Source organism: Myxocyprinus asiaticus, chromosome 3 (genome assembly GCF_019703515.2).
Source record: "Myxocyprinus asiaticus isolate MX2 ecotype Aquarium Trade chromosome 3, UBuf_Myxa_2, whole genome shotgun sequence".
NCBI classification, from domain to species: Eukaryota; Metazoa; Chordata; class Actinopteri; order Cypriniformes; family Catostomidae; genus Myxocyprinus; species Myxocyprinus asiaticus.
The window spans coordinates 56,228,603-56,248,577 of NC_059346.1; the positions used below are offsets into that span (position 1 = coordinate 56,228,603).

Sequence of the window (19,975 nt, forward strand, 5' to 3'; positions counted from 1 at the left end):
TGTGTGTGGTGGCTCTTGATGCCTTGACCCCAGCCTCAGTCCATTCCTTGTGAAGTTCACCCAAATTCTTGAATCGATTTTGCTTGACAATCATAAGGCTGCGGTTCTCTCGGTTGGTTGTGCATCTTTTTCTTCCACACTTTTTCCTTCCACTCAACTTTCTGTTAACATGCTTGGATACAGCACTCTGTGAACAGCCAGCTTCTTTGGCAATGAATGTTTGTGGCTCACCCTCCTTGTGAAGGGTGTCAATGATTGTCTTCTGGACAACTGTCAGATCAGCAGTCTTCCCCATGATTGTGTAGCCTAGTGAACCAAACTGAGAGACCATTTTGAAGGCTCAGGAAACCTTTGCAGGTGTTTTGAGTTGATTAGCTGATTGGCATGTCACCATATTCTAATTTTTTGAGATAGTGAATTGGTGGGTTTTTGTTAAATGTGAGCCAAAATCATCACAATTAAAAGAACCAAAGACTTAAACTACTTCAGTCTGTGTGCATTGAATTTATTTAATACACGAGTTTCACAATTTGAGTTGAATTACTGAAATAAATGAACTTTTCCACGACATTCTAATTTATTGAGATGCACCTGTATATATATATATATATATATTGTGTTACACTATTTATAAGAGATAGATTGAGGAATACTAAAGAGGTTTTGGCACAACTCCAAAAAATGGATGAGGTACAGGGGGTGGAATGAGGTCCCACATCTATAAAGACCTGAGGTATGCGTTTAAGGGTTAAATAAGTTAATAAAGTAAGCAGTAAAAATCTTGTTAAGTGAACACCATACGTTAGAAGTCTGAATCCATTTTAATATTTCATAGCAATTTGATGATATCACTTTTTGATGACTGTTGAAAATCACTTGGACTTTACGCTATATAATTATGTTCTCATCTCAAACATAAATGTATTTAGTTCATTTCAAATGTACTAGTTTAGTATTTTCAATAGAGCTGCTTTCCCCTTTTTTCAGTGTAAATAAAACTTCTAGCCTACATAATTTTTATGAACAATGATTGTATTGCATCACACGCTCTTTCTCCTGGCCTAATATGATTAGCTATGCTTCTGTTTTTATTAATTTCAGTGCTGTCAATATAATTGGATTAAAGTTTTGTAAAATAAAATTCCAGTTACAGTATGAACTTTCACAAAATTATATAGGGAGATACATAGCAGAGATAACAGCAGTTCTTTAACAGACCATTGTCCATAAATGCTATAATATAAGCAGCAGGATCCTGTCCATAAAAGTTATAATTCAAAACATGAATGTACATGGACAGAAAACATTGGCTGTGAAACGAAAGCTGATACTAACATACTGCTCTTACTACTCCTGCTGCATACTGTATGTATACTGTGTATAGTCTGCATATTTTCAGTATGCATACTCAGATGACCTACCACATTTGCCAAAATGTGCAATGTGCAACAGAGCACACTGCACTGAATACCTTTGTTTTGTGTGATGTGTGATGAACGAACCGGAAGCAGTTACAATTTTTAACATCATTATTTGTTCAGATTGCTAAAAGTTCAGATAGTTGTACAGAAAATTGGATTAAAAGTACAAAATAGCAGTTTTTTTTATTTTTAAAGATACAGTAATTATTATTATTGAATGCAAAATGCATTGTGACAAGGTCATTCATGTGACAAAAACAAAGCATACTACTGTTTGAAATGTTTATTGTCAAGTAATTCCTACTGTTTCATTTAAAGTTTTTAAAAAAGTAGTTCACTTCGCTTTTGGGCTCCACTCAGCTCGGCTGTGTTTATGATGTTGCCCTCTAGAGGTTGAAATGAATTGTGGCTGGAGCAACTTCAATTATACATTAAGAAGATGTGGTCTTGTTTAAATGTGAAATGTTGCGGTTATGAATGCTACACAATGAGCAGTACGATGATGCATCTGAACACTTAATCCTGTTTATATTTTGTGCATATGTGTATGTCTATGTTTGTGAACGCAGCAAGGTGCTAAGACAGCGTCTGAACCTCCGATTGCGCCTCCGGTGTCTGATGAAGAAGAGGAGGAAGAGGAGGAGGAAGATGAAGAAGATGATGAGGATGATGAGGATGAGGTCCCGCCCATCATCGCTCCACGACCAGAGCACACCAAATCTGTTAGTACACATGCTTATTTTGTAGGTGTCAGACACATATAACTATACATCAGCCATTTGTTTTCTGTAAACAGAATGGAATAAAACGAGGAAATACCATTGCTTGCAAGGCTGCAAGAGAAGTAAAATGGCCTATAATAATATAATTATCAATCATATCTATTCGATAAACAATTGAGATCTCATCCTTCCCTCTGTCACTTTGTCACTGTATGTCTGTAGATCTACACACGCTCTGTCATTGAGCCGGCTGCAACTCTTGCTCCTGTCAAAGAGGTCACAACCCCTCCAGAGTCCCAGGTCCAACCGGAGAACACGTCCAGTACGCTGTACCGTCACACTGACCGGCAGAGGAAGAAATCCAAGATGACTGATGAGGAAATACTGGAAAAACTCAGTATGTGGGCCTTGTGTTATAGACTTAAAGGGAACAGTTTACCCAAAAATGAAAATTCTGCCATTATTTGCTCACCCTCACGTGGTTCCAAATTCTTATGATTTTCTTTCTTCTGTGGAACACAAAAAGCGATGTTAGTAAGAATGTTAGCCTCAGTCACCATTCACTTTCATTGCATCTCTTGTTTTATATTTATATACTTTTTCCTTTCCCTTTTTTCTTTACCGTTTCATGTGGGTTTAGAGCAACATTGGGGGGAGTAAATGATGGCAGAATTTTCATTTTTGGTGAACCATTTCTTTTTTTTAAAAATTACGATTTCTATTGTTTAAATGAACAATGGAGGGTGTTTATAATAAATATGAATTCATAATTTTTTCCTCCACCTCGCTACATAGAAATCCAACAAATCTTTCATATTAGATACATTCTTCCTCTTGCCAAGATGCTCTTTTAAGGTGCTCTGCTCAGTTACACTAGTTATTTGAAACGTGAAGATATCTTGTTAAAAAAGTCCTTAAGAAATGTGTAGAGGATTCCTTTTGAAATTTCTCTCATAGTTTTGAAGTAATCCTAAAGGATTCAAAGGGGAATATTCCTGTGGGATTTCATAAATGACACAACATATAACACAAAACTGAAAGTAGATCTTTCAGAACACATAGTTCCCAATAGTATTATTATAACTATCAATATGATAAAAGGCCCCAGGAGGACATTAAGTAATCTTTCAGGTTTTTAAAGCTCTTGTAGCTCCTCCTGTGATTATACAACAGCCTCTAAGGAGCAAAAATCCTGTAGGAATTTCAGTTTATCTAGTAGGAGCTTATGTGATTCTAAAAGGAATAGTTCACCCAAAAATAAAAATTCTGTCATCATTTACTCACCCTCATGTTATTTCAAACCCGTATGATTTTATATTCAAAACACAAAGTTAGATGTTTTAATGAATATCTCAGACCACCTGTTCAACACAATGGCAGTGGATACTGACTCAATTGAATACAAAGCCCCTTATAGGAAACGGTGGGAATTTATTTGCCCTCGCAATAGTTTACATTCACTCGCAATAAGTTTTGTGTAGCATCGCAATAGTTTACATTCCCTCGCAATACGTTTTGCGTGCCCTCGCAACAGTTTTGCGTGCCCCAGCAATCCGTTTTGCGTGCCCTTGCAATGGTTTTGTGTTTCCTCGCAATAGTTTGCGTTCCCTCGCTTTAAGTTTTGTGTGCCCTCGCAATAGTTTTGCGTGCCCTAGCAATCCGTTTTGCGAGCCCTTGCAATAGTTTTGCGTTCCCTCGCAATAATTTTTGTGTGCCCTCGCAATAGTTTTGCGTGCCCTTGCAATAGTTTTGTGTGCCCTCTAAATCAGTTTTGTGTGCCCTCGCAATAGTTTGCGTTCCCTTGCAGTAAGTTTCGTTTACCCTCGCAATCAGGTTTTCGTTCCCACGCAATAAGTTTTGTGTGTCCTTGCAATAGTTTTGCATTCTCTCGCAATCAGTTTTGCGTTCCATAACAATAGTCTGCATTCCCTCGCAATAAGTTTTGCGTTCTCTCGCAAAAGTTTTAAGTGCTCTCGCAGTTAGTTTTGTGTTCCCTTGCAATAGTTTGCGTTCCCTCGCAATAGTTTTGCGTGACCTCGCTATCAGTTTTGTGTTCCCCGCAATAGTTTGCATTCCCTGGCAATAATTTCGCATTCCCTCGCAATAGTTTGCATCCCTGGTAATAAGTTTTGCGTTACCTCGCAATAAGTTTTGTGTGCACACAGTATTACTATAGAAAAATATTTACACCAAAAACTATGTTTACTACAGTCTACAATATTATTATAATAAAACAATAGTTAAACTATTGTTTTCGTATAGTAAAACCATAATAACCACAAAATTATTATTTTTATTACCATAATTTTCATTTTCCTGTTTTATCACTTTGGTTTCACTACGAATATCATAGTAAAACCATGGTAAATTTATTGCGAGGGCACGCAAAACTATTTCAGAAAAAAAAATCCTGCCTTGTCCTCTATAAGGCTCTGTACTTTAAAGCTTAAAAAGGATCCATCATAAAAGATGTCCATGCGACTCATGCATCATATTCCAAGTCTTCTGAAGGACTACGATAGGTTTTGTTGAAAATGTTTTGAAAACCTTGACGTCTCTATGAGCGCTATGAGAGGAGCTGATTCACAGTGGCGCATGTGGTTCCTTTTAACCCCACACATGATTCAGATTACTAACAGTACTAAATCCTAAAACAGAGATTACAGTCCTTACAACTGACAGAGATTAATGTTCTTACTCTGCCAGTGACACACAAACAGATGCGCATCCTTGTCTGTGTCATTCACAAACATCAACGATTACATGGACTGTGAGCCAAACTCCCAGCATGCATCACTCCACATACATTTGCTCCTGTGTGTATATAATCTTACAGAGCTCTCTGCTTTCTTCCAGGAAGCATTGTTAGTGTTGGCGATCCCAAGAAGAAATACACACGTTTTGAGAAAATAGGGCAAGGGTAAGTCTATCCTATACACACACCTTCCCACTCAGCTGAATACCCAGCCTCTCATTTCACACCACAAAAACTAAAGAATACAAGAAAATCAAGAAGGGAGAGATGCTTGTACAGAGAAGGGAGAAAGTAGGGCTGGGTCACAGGGTGAAGATGTGCCCAAGAGTCATATAGAGAAGAAAAAGAGATGTGTCAAAGAAAAACATAAAAATTTAATCCAGATGTGGTTAGAGGCCAAAGAGAAAGAGAGAGAGTGGGAGTCTGCTTTGAGTTTGGCAGCTGACCACCTCTTAAAGGAATAGTTAAAAATACAAATTACAAACCTGTATGATTTTCTTTCTTCCATGAAACACAAATCGAGAAACTTTGAAGAATGTTGAAATGCTGCCTGCTTCCATTCAGTGAAAGTGAATGTGAACAAGGGCTGTTGCTGGGGGTCCAAAATAACAAAAAAGCACCATAAAAGTTTATAAAAGTGCCCATGTATTCATAGCACATTTTCCTTTTTCTGAGAAACACAAAAGATGATGTTTAGCAGAATGGTTCTGGCTGCTCTTTTCCATACAATGAAAGTGAATGGTGACCAGTGTCTGTCAAGCTCCAAAAGGGAAAAAAAGACACATTAAAGTAGTTCATAGGGCTGAACGATCTGGACAAAAAATCTAATTGTGATTTATTAAAAAAATATTGCAATTGCGATTTAAAATGTGATATGATAAACATAAAAAAAAACAAAAAACGTCCTCGTTACTTGCGTAACCTCCATTCCCTGATGGAGGGAACGAGACGTTGTGTTGATGTAGTGACACTAGGGGTCACTCTTGGGAGCCCGAGACACCTCTGGTCTTTGATAAAAGGCCAATGAAAATTGGCGAGTGGTATTTGCATACCACTCCCCAGGACATACGGGTATAAAAGGAGCTGGTATGCAACCACTCATTCAGGTTTTGTGCTGAGGAGCCGAGACAAGGTCCCGGCCATTTCAGCGGGTAGTTCAGCATTGTGGTATCGTTTCCTCCATCAGAGAACGGAGGTTACGCAAGTAACCAGGACGTTCCCTATCTGTCACTCACTCGACGTTGTGTCGATGTAGTGACACTAGGGGTCCCTATACGAAATGCCGCAACTGGCTGAACTGTGTTACATGAACTGGCGGTGTGTGACGGGCAGACCACTGTGTACCTCGTAGCCAAGTACAAGGAAGTATATCATGTGGAGAAGTCCCATGGTAGGTCCTACCCTACGGGGGAGGAGTTTCTATGAGCATGGTGACTGGGGCAGAGGGGCCTCTGCCCAAGGAAGATGCAGTTTACCAACAGGGAAATGAATTAGCGGAAGATATACGTCGCATGGGGTTACCTACGGGGAACCACCACATGCGGAGTACCTACCCAAGTACAGGGCTTAGTAGCACGTGTACTGAGCCGGCAGCGAGTTTCTCCGCAAACTCGTTTGCCTCAGGGCTCGGAGGAAATCATCCAGGGAACACAATTTGTGAAAACTACTGGGAGTCAACAGTGCACGTCTTCAGCTCAGGGGAGGTGAAAGGTGCTATGCGCAAGCAATACACCCGGCCAGCTGTCCCGGATTTACCTACTTGTGCATGCGTGTCAATGAGCCAGTGGGCAATCCTCTGCTTGGAGACAGCGCTTCCTTTCCGCTGTCCACCAAAGCAGACAAAGAGCTGCTCAGAGACTCTAAAGCTCTGCGTGCGATCCAAATAGATGCGTAAAGCGTGCACCGGACACAGCAAAGTCAGGGCTGAGTCTGCCTCCTCCTGGGGCAGCGCTTGCAGGTTCACCACCTGGTCCCTAAAAGGCTCGTGGGAACCTTGGGCACATAACCCGGTCGGGGTCTCAGGATCACTTGAGAGTAGCCCGGACTGAACTCCAGGCACATTTTGCTGACAGAGAATGCTTGCAGTTCTCCTACCCTATTGACTGAAGTGAGCGCAGTCAGGAGGGTAGTCTTCAAAGAGAGTGTCTTAAGCTCAGCTGACTGCAAGGGCTCAAAGGGGGCTCTCCGTTGATCCTGAAGAACTACAGAGAGGTCCCATGAGGGAACGAGGCGCAGTCTGAAGGGATTCAACCTCCTGGCACCTCTCAGGAACCTGATGATCAGGTCGTGCTTCCATAAGGACTTACCATCCACTGTGTCGTGGTGTGCCGCTATAGTGGCTACATACACCTTCAAGGTGGAGGGGGACAGCCGCCCTCCAATCTCTCCTGCAGGAAGGAAAACACCGATCTGACTGCACATCTCTGGGGGTCTTCTCATCGGGAAGAACACCACTTAGTGAACAGATGCCACTTAAAGGCATACAGGCGCCTCGTAGAGGGGGCCCTAGCCTGAGTGATCGTGTCTACCACCGCGGGTGGTAGGCTGCTTAAGTCTTCTGCGTCCCGTCCAGGGGCCAGACATGGAGATTCCAGAGGTCTGGACGCAGGTGCCAGATGGTGCCCCATCCCTGAGAAAGAAGGTCCTTCCTCAGGGGAATTCACCATGGGGGGGCTGTCACGAGGAGCGTGAGGTCTGAGAACCATGTCTGGGTGGGCCAGTAGGGTGCTAGCAGGATGACCTGCTTCTCATCCTCCCTGACCTTGCACAGGGTCTCACTGTAGGCTCACTGGGGGAAATGCATATTTCCAAAGTCCAGGGGGCCAGCTGTGTGCCAGCATGTTTATACTGAGAGGTGCCTCGGTCAGGGCGTACCAAAGTGGGCAGTGGGAGGATTCTTGGGAGGCGAACAGGTCTACCTGTGCCTGCCCGAATCGACTCCAAATCAGCTGGACCACCTGAGGGTGGAGTCTCCACTCTCCCCTGAGGGTAACCTGCCGTGACAGCGCATCCTCTGCAGTCGCCCGGGATGTGAGTGGCTCGCAGCGACTTGAGGTCTGTCCGAACTAACACACACTTTCCCTGGATCAATGGCCGAAACCTCCGCAGGGTGAGCAGAATTGCCAGCAATTCGAGGCAGTTGATGTGCCAACACAGTCACATGCCCGTTGCATACAGCACCCCAGCCCATTTTGGAGGCGTCTGTCGTAAACACGACACGCCTGGACACCTGCTCTAGGGGAACACCTGCCCGTAGAAACATGAGGTCGGTCCAAGGGCTGAAGAGGCGGTGACAGATCGGTGTGATGGCCACGCGATGTGTCCCGTGGTGCCATGTCATTCTCGGGACTCGAGTCTGAATCCAGTGCTGAAGCGGTCTCATTTGCATCAACCCAAGCAGAGTGGCCACTGCTGAGGATGCCATATGCTCCAGGAGCTTCTGAAATAGTTTCAGTGGAACCGCTGTCTTCTGTCTGAATGCTTTCAAACAGGTCAGCACCGACTGTGCACGCTCGTTCGTCTGGCGCGCCATCAGTGAAACTGAGTCCAACTCCAAGCCGAGAAAAGAGATGCTCTGAACCGGGAGGAGCTTGCTCTTTTCCCAGTTGACCCGAAGCCCTAGTCGGCTGAGGTGCGAGAGCACCAGGTTCCTGTGTGTACACAACACATCCCAAGAGTGAGCTAGGATTAGCCAATCGTCGAGATAGTTGAGGATGTGAATGCCCACTTCCCTTAGCGGGGCAAGGGCTGCCTCTGCGAACTTCGTGAAGACGCGAGGGGACAAGGACGGGCCAAAAGGTAGGACCTTGTACTGATACACCCGATCCTCAAATGCAAATCGCAGGAAGGGTCTGTGTTGAGGTAGAATCGAGATGTGGAAGTACGTGTCCTTCAGGTCTATCGCCGCGAACCAGTCTTGATGCCGGACGCTCGCTAGAATGCGTTTTTGCGTCAGCATCTTGAACGGGAGTCTGTGTAAAGCCCAGTTCAGTACTTGCAGGTCCAAGATTGGCCCCAACCCACCGCCTTTTTTTGGTACAATGAAGTAGGGGCTGTAAAACCCCTTCTTCATCTCGGCTGGAGGAACAGGTTCTATCGCATCCTTCCGTAGGAGGGTAGCGATCTCCGCGCGCAAGATAGCAGCTTTCCCGCCCTTCACCAAGGTGAAGTGGATACCGCTGAACCTGCGCAGATGTCTGGCAAACTGAATCACGTAGCCGAGTCGGACGGTCCAGATCAGCCATCGCGACGGGTTGGAAAGCACACGCGTCCAAGCTCCGGGCAAGGGGGACCAAGGGGACAATCTCGTCAGGTGTACCGGCAGCTGGGGCCTCACGGCGAGACGGAGCCTGAGGTGCCATGCCATGTTGTGGCCGTGCTGAGTTCAGGGACATCGAAGCACTTACCTGGCTCCTTGTGACCACCCCGGAACAGCCTGGGATGGGGGAGGAAGAGGCCTGTCCTTGTGACCCGTGGAGACTGTCACATTGGGTGCGGATGTGTGCCACAGCTGGGCACGCAGGGGCGGGGAGACCGCCGCTGGAGCACCAAATTTGCCAAAATGGAATGGTGGACGGTGGTTGTGATGATGGCCATGCGCACCGGGTATGTGACCCAGGGAACGAGGAAACTGCTCTTTTGCTGAACTGTTGGGTACCGCAGCCACTTGGGCATGCGGCGAAATTAAATGAAAAGGCAACAAAAGATTCTCCTCCCAGCCCTCCACCGGGGGATGGAGTGGACTGCTTACCAGCTCCAAGGCAGTGGGGTTTCGTCATCCCTGGGTCGCCCATCTCAGGGGCGCTTCGAAGCCTTTCGCGGGTTCTTGGCGGCCGGCCGTGAGACAGGTGGCGTCTGCTTCCTGCGGTGTGCTCCACGCCGGGGCTGGGCCGAAGGGGCGGGATGCGGTGGAGCCGGTGCAGTCACCGCAGGGGTACGCCCTTGGGACGAGCAGGCAGTGTGCGGGATCTTGAGCCGCGCCGGGGCAGGATGTGCCGGATAGCCTCTGTCTGCTGCTTCACCATCGAGAACTGTTGGGCAAAGTCTTCGACGGTGTCGCCGAATAGGCCAACCTGGGAAATGGGGGCATCAAGGAACCGTGCCTTGTCGGCCTCTCCCATCTCGACCAGGTTGAGCCAAAGGTGGCGCTCCTGGACCACCAAGGTGGACATCGCCCACCCGAGAGACCGCGCCGTGACCTTCGTCACCTGGAGAGCGAGGTCGGTCGCCGAGCGCAGCTCCTGCATCAATCCTGGGGTGGAACTATCCTCGTGCAGTTCCTTTAGCTCCTTGGCTTGGTGAACTTGCAGGAGAGCCATGGCGTGCAGGGCGGAGGCAGCTTGTCCAGCAGCACTGTAGGCTATGGCCATCAGGGATGACGTAAACCTACAGGCCTTGGACGGGAGCTTTGGGTGCCCACGCCAGGTGGCGGCGCTCTGCAGGCATAGGTGCACTGTGAGCACCTTATCCACCGAGGGAATCGCCAAATAGCCCCTGGCCGCCCCACCATCGAGGGTAGTGAGGGCGGGGGAGCTGAAAGATCAGGACCGGGCAGTAAAAGGGTGCCTCCCACGACCTTGTCAGCTCCTCGTGCACTTCTGGGAAGAAAGGAACTGGAGCGGGGCGTGGCTGTGAGCAGCGCCGCGAGCCCAGGAACCAATCATCGAGCCGCGAGGGTTCAGGGGAGAGCAGAGGGTTCCACTCTAGCCCGACGCTTGCGGCTGCCCGGGAAAGCATGTCCATCATTTCTGTGTCAGCCTGTGACTGGGCGACCGTACCCAAGGGGGGGAGCCCAGCTGAGGTTTCCGCGTCTGACTGGACGAGCCCGCTCTCCGATGCTATGCTCGAGAGCTCATCAGCATTGCGGGCTCCGAACAAGAGGTCGAACTCGCCATGAGACGAGCCAGCGGACTCATCCGGAAGCCCGATCAGGGCAGACAAGTGTGCTGGGGAATGGGAGGTCCGTGGGTGATACCCGGCGGAGGTGGTCCCATTGGGGTCCCCAAATCGCCCCAGTGCTAGCCGCGCTGGCCTCATAACCATTGGTAGAAGGACCGAGGCGGGGAGACCTTATCAAAGGTCTTTGACCTTATCAAAGACCAGAGGTGTCTCGGGCTTCCAAGAGTGACCCCTAGTGTCACTACATTGACACAACGTCTAGTGAGTGACAGATAGGGAAACAGTGTTAGTGATTCCATTTGACCAAAATTACACAATGTTTAGCCCATCCTCTACAGCCGATAGAAATACTGTTCTAAAAAGAGTATTAACACTTGAGTCCTCTTAAACAGAACCAAACTAAATAAATACATAAAACAGTGAAACACAGAGCAAAAAATCATTACATTTACATTGCAACTGTTCGCTACATACATTTTGTCCAATTTGTCAAAGGGTCATCCCACTTTTCATCGTTATTTTTTTTAAACCCAGTCAACTTTAATATTATATAATTTTATTATAATAATAAATATTTTATTTATTACGTTTTATTATTATTATTATTATTATTAAATGGTCATTTATTTATTAATAGTTTCTTAACTTGCTTGTGGTATTGCTATGCTGTCCGGTTAAAACCTCAAGCCTTTATTTTGGCAGAAGCTTTTATTTTGGCAAAGAAGTGAAGTTGACAACAGCTTTTTAATGCAGTGAACAGCTCTCATCTTCCCTTCTGTCTACAAAAACCTGGTGTCATGGGGTTATTTTAGATTTGTATAGTAAATTGTATTGGCCAAACATGTGTGAAATTACACAAATGTGCATATTAAGTATTATGTCCATGGCGCACGTTAGCACTCCGAACCAAACTCAGAGCACATCTGTCACTCAGGAGACCAGATAGATAGATAGAATTTGAGCACAGAACTGCTCTGAAACCACAAAAAAACACTGAAAATAATAAGCCTCATGCGAGCTCAGAGTATGTGAAATACACTGAGCCTGTTTATATGTATTTAGGAAAGCACTACATACTACAGACAAAACAGAGCTGCTTACATTAGTGCAGCACAGCAGGCAGCGCTGCACTAATTTAATTAATTCGCAGCCCTTGCGGTTTGATAATGGGTCAATTCTCAATTTCGATTTTATTTTGATTAATCGTTCAGCCCTAGTAGACCATATGAGTTGTTCGCTATATTACATGTGTTCTGAAGCCATACAACAACTTTGTGTGAGGATCAGAGGAAAATTTAAAGGGATAGTTCACCCTAAAATGAAAATTCTCTGATCATTCACTCACCCTCATGCCATCCCAGAAGTGTATAACTTTCTTTCTTCTGCTAAATACAAACAACGATTTTTAGAAGAATATTTCAGCTCTGTAGGTCCATACAATGCAAATGAATGGTGACCAGAACTTTGAAGCTCCAAAAAGCACATAAAGTCAGCATAAAAGTAATCCATAAGACTCCAGTGGTTAAATCCATGTCTTCAGAAGTGATATAATAGGTTTGGCTGAGAAACAGCTCAATGTTTAAGTGTTTTGTTTTACTATAAATATCCACTTTCAAACAATCCTCCTAAGCGCTCTTCTTTCCTAACAGTTCTTTTTTAGTTTTTGGCGATTCGCATTCTTCATGCATATTGTCACCTACTGGGCAGGGAGGAGAATTTATAGTAAAAAAGGATTTCAATATTTATCTGTTTCTCACTCACACCTATCGTAACACTTCTGAAGATATGGATTTAACCACTGAAGTCTTATGGATTACTTTTATGCTGCCTTTATTTTCTTTTTTGAGCTTCAAAGTTTGGACCCTGTTTACTTGCATTGTGTGGACCTACAGAGCTGAGATATTCTTCTAAAAATCTTTGTGTTCATCAGAAGAAAGAAAGTCATACACATCTAGGATGGCATGAGGGCAAGTAAATGATGAGAGAATTTTGGGGTGAACTATCCCTAGTCCTTGTTAGTTGTATGAAAAAGAGCAGTCTGGACATTTTGCTACATATCTCCTTTTGTGTTCCAATGAAATAGACATATGTGTGTTTCGAGCAACATGAGAGTGAGTAGAATATGGCAAAATGTAAATACGTTTGGGTTAATTATCTCTTAATATACCTGCCCTTTAAAAAAAAAAAAAAAAGCAGTTGTCAAGCTGAAACTGAAAATACTGCATCCTTGTGCTCCTTCATAACTGATTTCAGGCCTGTGCATATTTTTGTCAGTTGCTGGCAGTCCATGTATACTGAGCAGACAAACTGCACCAGGATCAGAATGCTTCCGTGTGGCTTTAACCTGAATGCACTTGATCCAGTTGCAGACTTGCTCTATTATACATGATATGCACCCTGATAACAGTCTATGGCCTGGTGCCCTGACAAAAAGAGAGAGAAAGAGAGAGCGAGAGAGAGAGAGAGAGAGAGAGAGAGAGAGAGAGAGAGAGAGAGTGCGTGCGTGCGCGTGTGTGTGTGTGTGTGTGTGTGTGTGTGTGTGTACAGCATCCCAGCTTTAGTACTGATGTAAAGCAGAATGAGTGCAAACAAATAGACATGTTAATGAGCTGTGCCCAGGAAAATGCCCAGATGATGCTGGTGTAAAGGTGACCCCTGTAGCGAATTATAACTAAAATGTCTGAGAGAGTGAGGAGTTATACAGTGATGTAGACGGTTATTATGTTAATCTTTACTGTATGTATCAGATTGATTTTAGTGTTCAACCTTGTGTAAATCACACAGTATTCTGCTTTTAATGTCGTGTGGTAAGTTGTTTAGAGTCTGGCCATTTTGTATCCTTTTGTATTTGTGTCTGATTTAATTAAACCTGCAACACAGACTGATCAACATCAACAGAAAGCTTATTTTACTCTACAGTCAATATTCTTCTTTTTTTACATTTGATTTTCCATTCCATTTTATATCTGCACTATTTAAGTTTTTTTTTTAAATCATATACATAGAAGTTCTCATAATGCTTGAGATGTGATCTCTAAGGGCATTGAGAAATTCCAATGGCAAATTCTGTGCTGCCCCCTATTGCTCTCATGTGGTAGTGCTGAAAATTAACTAATGTAATTTAGTACAGTTCTCACCTGCTTCTCTGTTTTCAGGGCATCTGGGACAGTATACACCGCTATTGACATTGCCACTGGACAAGAGGTGAGCTAGTTAATATCTCCAGCACTGACATGTTAGCATGTTTTCCATCCAGTTTTATATCTCTCTCTGTCTCTCTCTCATGTATTCAGGTGGCAATCAAACAGATGAACCTGCAGCAGCAGCCAAAGAAAGAGCTCATTATTAATGAGATTCTAGTGATGAGGGAAAACAAAAACCCAAATATAGTCAACTACCTGGACAGGTACAACCTTCAGCATTTATATTTACAGTTAACCTCTTAGATTAATTCAAGATGTTTAACAGCATTAAATATTTAACACAGATAAAATTTTAATTGGAAAATTTCAGTTCAAATTCAGTTTTAATTAAAAAAAAAAATTCAAAATATGAATAACTACATTCTTGACCAACACAAAACAGGTATCGTTTTAAAGCTTAGAAGCTCTAATTTCCAATGCATGCAGGCAATATGACCAAAACTAAACAAGTGCTCGGAAATTTTCAGACAAATCAGAAGTGTTCCATTTTGATAATTTATTCAAACAAAATTGCACTGCACATATTACTGTAATCACTAAAAACATCAAACTGATCAAATACCCATGTGTCATATGTCATTGGAAAGCTCTCAAAGAGTAGAATACAATCAGTATACAATATTTGTTTTACTCACAGACAAAAATATAGTGAGTAATAGCTAAGTATATGTCTTTGACAATTATGTTGGTGTTGCATCTATGCCGCATTTTCGCTTATAACTTCACGTAAAATAAACTGAACAAATATCACATATCATTACTTAGAGGAGGTGATTATCTTTCAAACGAGCACACACACAAGGTAATCTGATGCATAAATCATTAGATGATCCACATGAAGCACAATGTTACCTATGGCCACCAGTAGGTGGCGCCAAGTAAAGTGAGTCAAAAGGCACTCATTCTGTGAAACCGGCATGCTATGCAAACCATTTGTCATTGTTTTGTTTGCATGTGTAAATAGTTTTTATGAACAATTATTACGTTTTATTTGTTTCAGTAGTTTCTTAGGCTGATAGTCTCAGAATGTTTCATAATCTATATAATTAAAAAAATGTGAAAAGTTTTCTTTACAATGATACCAAACACTTGACCCTCCTTGTTTTTTTTTTGTTTTTTTTTTGTTTGTTTGTTTGTTTGTTTGTTTTTTGTCGAGTTATAAGCCTTTAATTTTGGGTATGCCACTGAAACAGGAAATCTTTAAAAACACCTTCAGAGCTTAAAGGGTTAATATACTGACTGCCCTAATATTAATATAATATATTTAAAAAAAATTACAAACAAATTACTAACAATTTACATACATGTATTTATTTACTTTAAATTTGATAGGATAGAACTGTTAGGATAATTTTATTGCTTCTGCTTGTATTATTCTCATAAGCATGTGCAATACTTCTCAATAAATCTAAATGCCACTAAAAAGTCTTTAGCAAATCATAAAAACCTGAAACCTCCAAAAACCTGAATAGATTGTTGGTATGTATTGTTTTCATCTTTCTCTTTCAGTTATCTGGTAGGAGATGAGTTGTGGGTGGTGATGGAATATTTGGCAGGTGGTTCACTTACTGATGTGGTAACAGAGACCTGCATGGATGAAGGACAGATCGCTGCTGTATGCCGAGAGGTAACACACAATTTATATAGATCACACACACACTTACAGACTCGGATACACACAGTCTGACTCGCATACTAACTTTTAGGGTGTGCATGTCTTCACAGTGTCTACAGGCTCTGGACTTCCTGCATTTAAATCAGGTTATACACAGAGATATCAAGAGTGACAATATCCTGCTGGGCTTGGACGGATCGGTGAAACTCAGTGAGTTATTCACTCCAAATCAAGCTTATTCAACTTTTAAAAACTTTTACTCATTAATACTGTTGTCAAGCATCACTATTACTATTCCTCATACTTGGGGATTTGAACAAACCCTAAATATGACTTATTATTACATTTTCGTACATAACTTGTCCTGCACCATTTGTGCTATGGACATGAGTGCTACCTAAAATGGTATGACTCATTTAGAATAGTTATGCTGTTACTTTTCTAAGCTATCATTCTTTGGGTTTTCGGCAGGTAGATGATAAAACGTTGAAAAATAAATGTAAAAAAGGACAAGAGCTATATCTAGGGACTTTAGAGTAGGCTCTTTTTACTTGAGGTAGTAAGCAACCCCCTTGCATCCACTTAGTAATGCTCTAAAAAAAACTCTCAGAACACAAGGGCAAGCATCACAAACATAGTCCAAATCATAACCCTCTCTCTTTCTCTCTCTTTAGCGGATTTTGGCTTCTGTGCTCAGATCACACCCGAGCAGAACAAGCGTAGCACCATGGTGGGCACACCCTACTGGATGGCCCCAGAGGTCGTAACCCGGAAGGCCTATGGCCCCAAAGTGGACATCTGGTCCTTGGGCATCATGGCCATCGAGATGGTGGAGGGAGAACCACCATACCTGAATGAGAACCCACTCAGGGTAAGACCCTTCAGAACTGTACAGTGTTGGTTGTAATGCAAATACAAAGTTATTGATTACTGTAATTGAATTACTTTATAGTACCACAAGAAGTGTAGCGCATTACATTTTAAACTCTTGTAATCCGATTACAGTTATTGGCTTTCAATTAAGTTACTTTACTTGGGTTACACGTATTTAAAATATATATATATATATATATATATATATATATATATATATATATATATATATATAATACATTTAAAACATGAATTATGTTAATATGTACATCTGTTTGCGTTTTTTGACAGCTGAAATGTGTGTCCTGTGTGAGGAACTACTTTCTTATGCTAGGGATTCAGGATCTGCCATTGCTAGCTAGAAAGATGCACCGAGGCCTCTGTTACTAATTTGAAAACCACATTTTAGAAATAGTAAAGACAGCCTCGGCTGTTTCTAACAAGTTATTGGAGAAACAAGAATGTCTGTGTGTGTGTGTATGAGAGAGAGAGAGAGAGAGAGAGAGAGAGAGAAAGAGAAAGACGTGTGATTACCTGCATCTGTTGCAGTGATGAACATGCTGGAGCTGTTAGTTTAACTCTATTCCTCAGCTGTAGTGTGATAATAGACCACTCCGATCATGGAGTGATGCTGCCATACTTGCTATCGGAATAATCTTTTGAGTATTTCACTTACATTCAAGTGTTTTGTTGTCGGAAAGAAAACATGTAGTATGGCAGTTTCAATCTTGTATATTTCTTGGGGAACTCTTATTTTGACACGACACAGAAAGTGTTCTCTCCCCCACCATGTTGAAAGTTTATGTCTTCTCTTCAGCTGTGCCCTTACAACAAATCTAGAGTTCGGGCAAACAAGCCGCAAACTTGCTACAAACTTGCTACAAAAATACAATTTGGCACTCATTATTTTCACATGCAAATGAGCTTGTGATTCGCCACAAATGTTTGCCAGCTCCTCACCAGTAGTGGTGAACCTGCAGCAAACCTTTTGCAACAATGCACAATTTGCCGCAAGTTTGAAAAAAATCAGTGGTGAATTTGCTGCCATTTTTTTCCCCGTAGGACATGATTTTTGTAAGGGTGATCATCGTCAGTAATGCTGAAGCTGTTAGTTGAACCCTATTTCTCAGTTAAAGTGTAGTAGTAATCCTAGCGATCATAGAGTGAGAGACAATGCCGGATGACTTCAATGAAACTCATGCACTGACTGACACAGTGTGTCAACCTCAGCTCAGATTTCTCATAGAACACACAAGATGTTTTTTTGTCGCCAAATTTTTAATGTCACAGGGATGAATGAAAATTCACATATCTAGCTGCTCTTAGACATCTGTAATGCTCTTACAGGTTAGAAAAGTAGTCCCACCTCAAAAGAATAATTTTGACAAAACACAAAATGTTGTTATTTACTATCCTTTACAATTCATTTTTAAACCATCCGGTATGCTTATCTTAAAAGTTTTACCTCCCTCACATTTTACATGTGCATAAATGTGTTTTCCCTTCCGTTAGGCCCTGTATTTAATCGCAACCAATGGCACTCCAGAACTACAAAATCCTGAGCGGCTGTCCTCAGTATTCCGAGACTTCCTGAACCGTTGTCTGGAGATGGATGTGGACCGGAGAGGCTCGGCTAAAGAATTGCTACAGGTAACAAACTAAACTTTGAACATCTGTATAACTGTATAAATTTGAGTGATTATACTTTTATATTTTGCTGCCTACTCTTTGGAACAGCCTTCAAGTCAGGAGGGTTCCTACTACAGTATGTCTAACAATGCAATTTATGTAGGCAGTTTACTAGTGTTTTAAACAGAGCCCAGGCCTACACGATTGTGAGATGCCGAGATCGAAAGTACACAATTCAATTTTGTTCTTTCTTTCTATCTCTCTCTTTCTTTACAGCACTCATTCCTGAAGCTTGCCAAGCCTCTTTCCAGCTTGACTCCACTGATTGTAGCCGCCAAGGAAGCTATCAAGAATAGCAGCCGCTAGGATATTCCCCATACCCAACACTCACAAACATACACATTCACACAGTTACATGCATACACTATGCTCGTAGCGACAGAGGTACAGTGTGTAGATGTGTGATGGCACAATGACACAATATCTGAATCTGGACATAAAAACCTTACATAAGCACACGCAGACACATTCACTTCCTCTTATATGGCTGACTGACAGCTCTTCAATGCCTTTTGGATGGGATCGGCCCTGCTGCCTGGCCCTCAAACACCTCTTGTTATGTATGGAACTGTTGCACCAGTCCATCAGTGTGTGTCCACCTCCAGACCTCTGGAAAGGAGACCAACAAACTGAAAGACGAGAAACAACTCCTTTGTTCCTTCTCTGTGGAATGAAAGATGATGTGGATTACAGTAGACCTCTACACTCATCCTGTTTATTCTGTTATTTAATCTATTCTGAACTGTGGTCTTGAATTACTAGCGACCTGCTTTGGGTTTTACAGGGATGTCCTGTGATAAAGGCCTGACGATGTGTACCTCCAAATCTCGGGATCTCCTCAAAACATCTGCATGACTGTCTACAACAGCTATTCACTGCAATCACTTCCTTTCTACACTGTATGAGCGTTCAAACCAGACTGCATATGTGTGTATGTATGAGAGAGACATGGAGAGCGAGAGAAATATAAGTACAAGGGGGAATCCCACAAAAACAGGTGAAATTTCACCACGAAATCAAAAGACAGAAATAAAAACTGATATTTTGCATAAAAAGCTATCATTGTGACATTATTCTTATGGCACATTTTACCCCCCCCCCCCCCCCAATTCTCATTACCATAATGCAATTTGTGTAATAAAAAATACTATAATACAATTATATATTTATTTAAATTATCATAAAGGAAGTACTTAAGAATTGAAATAATAGAGCTTTTTTTCACATTGCTTTAATGAAAATTAGATTTTTTGCATTATGGTAATGTAAATGGTCCAGTCGGCAAGGCTAGTAGTGAGTAATACGTTTACGCTAAGATTAAAAGAAGTCCCTGGATACATAAATAGTCATACTGTATGTGGTACCATTTGAAAGCTTAGAATATGAAATTTTCACAGACCTCCATCACTTTTGTGTTACATAAAATAACAATATAGGACCTAAAAGCCTTTGTGTCGCAAATGAGCACCAGCCTGTGGAAATGATGTAGCAATATAAATATAAAAGTTTTTCAAACAGACCTAAAATAGAGTTATATATCAAACGAAAGCTCTCATTCTCAGGAATGAGCCATAACACCGCAGTTTAAATAATTATCAAAATAATCACAAAGTGAAATATCTATCCATACATACATCCATTTTCTACAACTGCTTATGATCTCTGTAAGACAACAAAGACTAATGTCTAATGTTTGCTCCGATCACTGCTTCTGTACGCCACTTCTTTCAAGTAGCCACAAACTCTATATCAGCTCTTACCTTAGGCTTTTTTCTTCCAAATTAGCCATTTTTACTCAT

At 42.3% G+C, this 19,975-nt stretch overlaps 1 protein-coding gene across 2 annotated transcripts in view; it reads left to right on the plus strand.

Annotated features, from left to right (window-relative positions):
* LOC127417114 (serine/threonine-protein kinase PAK 3-like) overlaps window positions 1–19,283 on the plus strand; it is an 87,472-nt gene extending 68,189 nt beyond the window's left edge. For both annotated transcript variants that reach the window (XM_051656824.1, XM_051656829.1), the window contains 10 exons: window positions 1,991–2,143; window positions 2,366–2,540; window positions 5,000–5,063; window positions 13,952–14,000; window positions 14,090–14,202; window positions 15,509–15,626; window positions 15,725–15,824; window positions 16,289–16,485; window positions 18,000–18,137; window positions 18,393–19,283. In XM_051656824.1, coding sequence (XP_051512784.1) covers window positions 1,991–2,143; window positions 2,366–2,540; window positions 5,000–5,063; window positions 13,952–14,000; window positions 14,090–14,202; window positions 15,509–15,626; window positions 15,725–15,824; window positions 16,289–16,485; window positions 18,000–18,137; window positions 18,393–18,482 — 1,197 coding nt within the window. In that variant the 3' untranslated portion in view covers window positions 18,483–19,283. The remainder of the gene's footprint in view (window positions 1–1,990; window positions 2,144–2,365; window positions 2,541–4,999; window positions 5,064–13,951; window positions 14,001–14,089; window positions 14,203–15,508; window positions 15,627–15,724; window positions 15,825–16,288; window positions 16,486–17,999; window positions 18,138–18,392) is intronic.
* Window positions 19,284–19,975: the final 692 nt, after the last annotated feature.